Source organism: Panthera pardus, unplaced genomic scaffold, assembly GCF_024362965.1.
Source record: "Panthera pardus isolate Hobbes unplaced genomic scaffold, ASM2436296v1 HiC_scaffold_1, whole genome shotgun sequence".
Classification (NCBI taxonomy): domain Eukaryota; kingdom Metazoa; phylum Chordata; class Mammalia; order Carnivora; family Felidae; genus Panthera; species Panthera pardus.
This window is the reverse complement of record NW_026526654.1, coordinates 7,655,940-7,663,495: the sequence shown is the minus strand read 5'-3', so window position 1 is coordinate 7,663,495 and position 7,556 is coordinate 7,655,940. Positions and strand designations below refer to the sequence as shown.

Here is a 7,556-nt window from a genome sequence, read left to right as displayed (position 1 = left end):
TGTGTGAATGATTGTTTCCAACTTTATTTTTCTAGATAAAACGAAAATAAGTGGGCCAACAGGGGAATTTCCACTTGGGGCGGTGCAAGAAAAAGTATTTTGAGACCCCGTTAACTTCCTGGGTTACAGGCAGTGCTGTGGGCCCATGTCAGCCCCACTCTAGACCACAGGTGGGTGGTCCACTACCCTTCCACCATGCCTGCTTTCAGCCCCGCCCAAAGCCTCACTTCCCTTTCCCTTCTGGCAGGTGTGGCTAAGCAGGGTCCCTGTGACCATCCCTCCATGGTGTGAGGATGCCCTCTGGAGGGTCAGTCTCCTCCCACAGGGATGGAAAGGGAGGAGGAATGGGTAAAAGAACAGGGATGCTCCCTGGGGCTGAAAGTCATTCACTCATTCATTCATTCTTTCATTCATTCAAGCTCCTATAGGATAGGGAACTCACGGCCTAGTGGAACACGCCACAGCAAACACACTGAAGAAAGAGAAGTGGTACTCTGCCCAGCCCACAGCAAGGAGCCTCTCTGCACAATGAACGGATGCTCAAGCTGAGAGGCAAAGGATGGGTGGTCGTTAACAAGACAGAGCCTCCATTCCCCCATCTGCAAAAGGGATTATCACAGTACCTCTATCACAGGTCGTTGTCCAGATGCAATGTTAGCTACTAATATTTTTATGGACAGGCAGGGTGCACACGAGAGGGGCTGCAAGGCCAGAGAAACAGCAGAAGGGGAGGAGGGTCTGTGGGATTTGGGGTGGAGGCTTTTGAAGGGTGACAGAGTTTCAGGGCACATAGGAAGAAGTGGGTGGAACAGACATTCAGGCAGAGGGAACAGCATAAGCAAGGGAATAGAATCTGACATTTGAGACCCGTCTGGACCCTTTCTCAGAGCTCTGTCAGGTTAATGCTTGGGATCCAGTTAGGTCATGCTGTGCAGACAGCCCAAACCAGGCCAAGGTCAAGAGGATCCAGAACAGAAGTGACGCAGGGTCAGAGGTGCAGAGGTTCCCAGGAAGGGAGGACACCAGTCCTCCTTCCCCTCTGCCCTCCATCTCACCATGGGTTACTTATTCAGAGTGGTCTCTTGTCCTGGCCTCAGCCTGTCGGATGCCTCCCTCTCTCAGCTACAGTATGGCCTGGCAGCTCTCCAAGTCTCTGGAGCCTTCTCTCCTTATTCAACCATCATTTATTAAGCACCTACTGAATGCCTGGGTGCTAAAGCTGGCATGGACCAGCTCCCACTGCGAGATGGTTAAGCTGTTGGTAGCCTCAAATGGGCCTTGCTGGAAGATTTACACCATGGAAACCTGCCAACGCTGTTTATCAGGTACCTTTTTCTCCCAGAGGGCCTGTTGCCAGCACACCATTGCCCCCTGCCCAAGCAACGGACACAGAAAGGCAGGCCCCCGCCTATAGGGACTCACACACAAGAGGAAGACGATAGCCTACTGGAGCAGGCTGTGTAGTCTTCCAGGACGCAGGGGTGAACTGGGAGACCCATTCTGGAAGAGGGGGCATAAATGCCCACTAGAAACTGAACCAAGCTGTTCAAATAGCACTAGTGTGCCTCGTTCCCATCTTACAGGCAAGGAAACAGAGGCACAGAGAGGCAGAGTCACCAGTCCACGTTCACACAGTAAGAAGTGGCAGAGTTGAGATTTGAACCTGGGCCACTGGATCTGGAGTCCTTGCTTTTAACTTCTGCCCTTGACTGTCCCATGGTGCAATTATTGCAACGCCCAGCCCCCCATCCCCCCAACCCCGGCCCCCCAAACACACCCCTAAGCAGCCAGCACAGTGCTACGCAAGACCATGGAGGCCCGACTGGTTTTGCTGCCCAACTAGATTCCATTCTCCTGGGGCTAAGGTCTGTGTCCTCTCCACCCGGCTGCCCATGACAGTGCCCCTCGCAGGAAGATATTGTGTTTGTTGGTCTCAGTGTCTGAAGAACCTTCTGGAAGGGAGCCCTGGACCCCCTTTGTGCAGGGCTAGGGCTGACTAGGAGGAAGGGGTGCATCGTGCAGCATGGAGAACAAAGAGGCTTTGGCCTTGGGGAACACAGCAGGGTCCATTGAATGCCATGGCTAAGGTGCCCATAGGGGCACAAGGAGGACCACCCCGCCCCGGCCGCCACCCACTGCTTCTCTCTTCTTCCAGAATAGCATGAGCACACGGATTGCAGTGCCCCCAGCCCTGGCTTCCCTGGGTCACATCCAGCCCTCACAGGATCCTCATCGCCACAGGGTAAATTGAGACTGGCCCACCAGCTGACATCAATGCCCCCGTTTTCCAGGTAAACATACTGGCACAGCGGCCAAGGATTTCCCGAGGCCTTCTCAGGTGCTGGGCTCCCTACACTCATCACCTCATGCAGACCTCCCCACAACCCTGTGGAGGAGTCTCCCCGTTTGACAGATGTGGACACTGAGACTCAGAAAGCGGGCTTGCTTGGGGTGGTCCAGCCACCGGCAGATGTGAGCCAAGCAGCCCTGACCACAGCAGGGACCCTGGGCAGACTCCAGAGGGGCTGCTGAGCCAGATGGCAGCACTGCCGCCCCATCAGCTCCTCACTGTCCTTGGGAGGTTGCTTGGGCCAGCTCGCTGGGATGGCCTGACACCTCACCTCCACCTGGCCCTCCTTCCCTTCGTTCACGTGGGTCACTCCCATACCTGACCAGCCCCCCCTTCCACAACTCTCCACCCTGACCAGGCGCTCACATCTCACAGCCTCTGCTCCAGCCATTCCCTCTACCTAGAGTGCCCTTCCCTTTAGTGCTGAGCAAGCCAACTCTTCCAGCAACTTCTCTCTCCTCCCTGGGCTGGCAGAACCTCTTCCAAACTTTCCCAAGACCCTGTGCCTATCTCCTCAGCACCCGGAGGCCTGGATCTTCAGTACCTGCCCTGCCCGGGGAGGTGACCCGCCAGTATCCACAGCTCCCCATCAAGGCAGGTCAGGACTGGTGTCCCAGGAGTGGCAAAGAGTGCTATGGGGATGGGGCAGTGCCAGTTCTGGGGAGCCATGGAGGGGTCTCTCTGGGGTAGTATTCCTGCCCACAGGCCTTCAAGGGAGTCTTCCAGAGCCAGGAGAGTCACATGACCTCCAGCTACTAGAGCTGGCTGAGACCCACCTCTGCTTCTCATGGCACTCCAGCTCAGGTGCCACCATTCTGACTTACATCCAAGCTCCCCTCCCCAACCCAGCTTCCAGAACTCACTATTTGCAGATATTGATAGAGCCCTCCTCCAGCCAGGTTCCCTTCCCCACCCTTCCCAGTGCAGTGAAAAGCAACTGAGCCTCGCCACGCCCCCCCCCCCCAACCCCAACTAAAGGACTAAGGGTGCTCTCCCCACGCCCCTCTGCCTGGTCCAGACAAGCAGCCACAGTCCCAGCCTCCGCTCCCGCCCTGTTCCAGGACCCCCAAGCTGGAGGCTTGGGGAGTGGGGGGCAGAGCTCACAAAGAGCCTTTTGAGCCCCTCGCGTAGGGGATGCCCCTGCCCAGGCCTAAGGAGGGGATCTAAGGCATGAGGCTTTGCCCTCCAGGGCCTGGGAAAGGTCCTGGGGCCAGCCTGGATGGGGGAGGGGGCATCAGAGCCCAGTAGTCTCCCTGGAATCCCGCCCCCACATCCTTGTCTCTAAGCCCCCAAACCCTGTTCCTGGGGCTCCCACTCCCGCACCTAGGGTGACGCTCAGGGAGGGAGGGGGCTGTGGGAGCCCTGACGGCTTGGCGGGTTGGGGGTTGGGCCGGGAGCCCAGAGATGGAGGCGGAGGGTCAGGAGTGCGGCGATGGAGGGGCTGCGGCTAGGGTCACCCTGGACGCCAGGGTCAACTCACCCATCTCCAGCCTGGTCTCAGCAGCGCAGGCAACAGCGGCAGCGTCGGCGATGGCTGCGCGGCCCTCGAGGCCCCAGCGGGGAGATACTGGCGTCTGCTGCAGCCTCTCACCCCAACTCGAGCTCCTGCAGAGTCTGGGGCGAGCGCAGGGCATCATGGACCTTGAGGCCCCACGCCCGGCCTACATCCCCGCCTCACGCCCCCACCTCCACCCCTCCCGCCTTCCAGGCACCGCCGCCAGGCTGCACCCTGGGACGCGGCGCGGGGGAGGGACCCCCCCCGGGAAGGGTGTGTGGGGCGAGAGGGGTGCCAAGGGGAGGCCGGAGCTAGGCGAGAAGAGGTGCCGGCTCCCGCCAGGCTCCCCGGCTCCGGACCCCACCCCATTCCCCCACCGGAGCCCCCTGCCCTTTGTTCGCAGTTCCCCTGTAGGCGCGGGGCCCTACAGTCTCCCTGGCATCCAATAGTCTCCCTGGCATCCGGCCCTCACCTCTCTGTCTCCACGCCCCCAACACCCGGGCCCGGGGCTCCCACTCCTGCCCCAAGGGTCACGCTCAGGGAGGGAGTGGGCTGTGGGAGCCCTGACGCCGTGGGAGGGTGGTTGTGCCGGGAGCGCAGAGATGGAGGCGGAGGGCCAGGAGGAGGGCGTGGATGGAGGGGCTGCGGAGCGGGGTCCCTAGGATGCCAGGGTCAACTCACCCATCTCCAGCCTGGTCTCAGCAGCGCAGGCAACAACGGCGGTGGCGGCGGCGGCGGCGATGGCTGCGCGGTCCTCGAGGCCCAGGCGGGGAGATGCTGGCGTCTGCTGCAGCCTCTGACACCATCTCGGGCTCGGGCGGAGGCTGAGGCATGCGCCCGGCATCGCGGGCATCGCGGCCCCGCGCCCGGCCCATAGCCCCGCGTCCCGGCCCCACCTCCACCCCTTCCCGCGGTCCAGGCACGGCGGCCAGTCTGCACCCTGGGACGCGGCGCGGGGAAGGGGCCCCCCGGGAGTGGCGTGTGGGGCGAGAGGGGTGCCAAAGGCAGGCCTGAGCGCGGCGAGCAGAGGTGCGGGCTCCCGCCTGGCCTGGCAGCTCCGGACCCCGCCCCACCTCCCACCGGAGCCCCCTCCCCTCCGTTCACAGTGCCCCGCTGGGCCTGGGCGTGGGAGTGGGAGCCCAACAGTCTCCCAGGCATCCGGCCCCCACCTCCCTGTCTCCAAGCCCCCAACCCACGGCCCCTGGGTTCCGCTCCCGCCCCTAGGGTCATGCTCAGGGAGGGAGGGGGCTGTGGGAGCCCTGAAGGCGTGGGGGGGGGGGGGGGGGGTTGGGCCGGCAGCGCGGAGTTCAAGGCCGAGGGCTAGGAGTGCCTGGATGGAGGGGCTGTGGCGCGGGTCCCCCGGGACGCCAGTGTCAACTCACCCATCTCCAGCCTGGTCTCAGCAGCAGAGGCAACAGCGGCGGCGGTGGCGGCGGCGGCGGCGTTGGCTCCGCGGCCCCCGGGGCCCCAGGCTGGGAGATGCTGGCTTCCGCCGCAGTCTCTCGTCCCATCCCGGGATCCGGTGGCGGCTGCAGCGGGCTCCAGGCTTCGCGGGCGTCGCGGCCCCGGCCCGGCCCCTCTCCCCGCCTCACGCCCCGCCTCCAGCCCTTCCCACGGTCCAGGCACGGCAGCCTGGCTGCACCCTGGGCCCCGGCGCGGGGGCGGGGCCCTCGGGAGGCGCGCGTGGGGCGAGAAGGGTGCCGAGGCGAGACCCGAGCGTGGCGAGCAGAGGTGCTGGCTCCCGCTCGGTTCCGCGGCTTGGGACCCCGCCCTACCCCCCACCGGAGCCCCCTCCCCTCTGTTCGCTGCGCCGCGCTGGGCCGGCGGACGGGGGCTTTGGAGCTGTGGGTACCGTTGACAGTTAGGCTTCTGTGCGCATGCGCATTGGTTGCCTCTTCTGAAGTGCGCAAGCGCGCTTGTGTCTGGCGGTATTGCTTGTTGCCGGTTACTGAGAAGTGGCAGCTACCCAAACCCGGATCCTCACTGCTGGGGTGTTGTGGCCAGGCGGGTTTGGCCTGTCTCCAGCGCTAGTGTTGGGCTCCGGAGGTAGTGGAAAGGGAGGGCGGGGTGAAGTCTCTGTGGAGCCCGCAGGCTTCGCCATGAAGAGGATTTGGGGGTTCGGGAGGGAGAAGGGCATGTCGCCCTTGGGCTCCGCTTCTGGCTTGCAGAGGCAGGGCAGGGGCGTTGGGCAGAAGAACAATAGAATTGACAACTTGCTGCTGGGTTACCATGTCCAAGACAGAGATCTCAGAAAGATCCACAAGGCTGCCTGTGTGGGCAACGCAGCACAAGTGCAACAGATTCTGTTCATGGGGGAAAATGGCGTGGATGATAGAGACAAGATGAACAGGTAATAGGGGCTTGGAGGCTGGCAGGGAGGAGGTGGGACGGACCTGGGAGAAGAGCACACCTGGCCTAGCTCTACCTGTGCATCCGAGCCCTCCCTCAGGGGGCTGGGTTCCTGAGGTCCCGCTGCCCCTCGGTCGTGGGAACCCTACGTGGTCTAGCACCAGGCCGACAGTGTGAGCGGCAAAAACAAAGTCTTCAGCTGCCCTGGCACCTACCCGGTAATTCCTGAACAGACCACTTGACTCTCAAGTTTGACGTGATTTACCCAAATTTCAATAGCAATACACACGAAATTAAGTGTCGACAACATGTTGTTTTTAATGGACTCATTTTCATACCATAACGTCACAGAAAAGCGCATAATGGGAGAAATAATTCCTGTAATCAAGTTCTGGGCTAGAAATTCTTGGGACAAAATCCAGTATCCAGTTTATGTCTGTGTACACTTAGGTATGTGTGCTATTTCCTGAGGGACCTTGGAAGGACATTTTGAAGTGGAAGATGGCTCTGAATAGGAGGACTCCTTTTTCTCAAAATGTGTACCCTTCCTGTATTTGTCAGTGTTAAGTAAAGCAAATGAAAGCATCCTGGTTTTAAGAATTTTGAGCTACACATGCTCTTCTTGTGATGTCATTAAGGAAATTTTTGGACTCACTATCTTGTACATCTGAAATTGAGAGAACACTGTATGTTAACAAACTGGAATTAACCTAAGAACTTATGTTTTTATATAGGAGGTAGATTGCCCTTCCAGATATCAAAATGTACCTGAAATTTCCACAAATTATTCATTTACACACAGCTGAAAAGACAGATAAAGGAGTGGTGCAGAGTAGAACATGACCAACGCTCAAATATACATAAGACTTTAGAATTTCATACTGGTGACATTTCATATTAGTAGGAAAAGGTGAACTATTCGTAAGTAGTGGAGAAACAGCCGATTTGGAGAAAACTTGTTAGAATTTTATCTCCCTAAATTAAGTTCCAGATGGGGTATCAATTTAAAAATTTTAATAGGCAAAATAAGAAAAGTAACAGAAAAAAATCCTACAAATGCCTATTTACCCATCCTAAGAATGACTTGAAAAGCAAGACTTTTGGGGGGTGCCTGGGTGGCTCAGTCAGTTAAGCCTCTGACTCTTGATTTCGGCTCAGGTCATAATCTCAGGTGTTCATGGGTTCAAGCCCTTCGACGGGCTCCCTGTTGTCAATGTGGAGCATGCTTGGGATTCTGTGTTGCCTCTCTCTCTCTCTCTCTCTCTCTCTCTCTCTGTCTCTCTCTATTTCTCTCTCAAAAAAAAAAAAAAAATTGGGGCCCCTGGGTGGCTCAGTCAGTTAAGCGGTCTGACTTTGGGAGTC

At 59.0% G+C, this 7,556-nt stretch overlaps 1 protein-coding gene and 1 long non-coding RNA gene across 2 annotated transcripts in view; one reads left to right on the top strand and one right to left on the bottom strand.

Annotated features, from left to right (window-relative positions):
* Positions 1-3,979, bottom strand: LOC128778275 (uncharacterized). The gene is made up of 2 exons (XR_008423782.1): positions 3,831-3,979; positions 1-599 (listed from the first exon to the last, which is right to left on the bottom strand). It is a non-coding gene; the product is annotated as an uncharacterized LOC128778275 (long non-coding RNA).
* Positions 3,980-5,908: 1,929 nt separating this feature from the next.
* Positions 5,909-7,556, top strand: part of LOC109260803 (ankyrin repeat domain-containing protein 26-like) — a 135,766-nt gene continuing 134,118 nt past the window's right edge. Inside the window, 1 exon segment of the mRNA XM_053901553.1 lies at positions 5,909-6,195. Coding sequence (XP_053757528.1) covers positions 5,945-6,195 — 251 coding nt within the window. The 5' untranslated portion in view covers positions 5,909-5,944.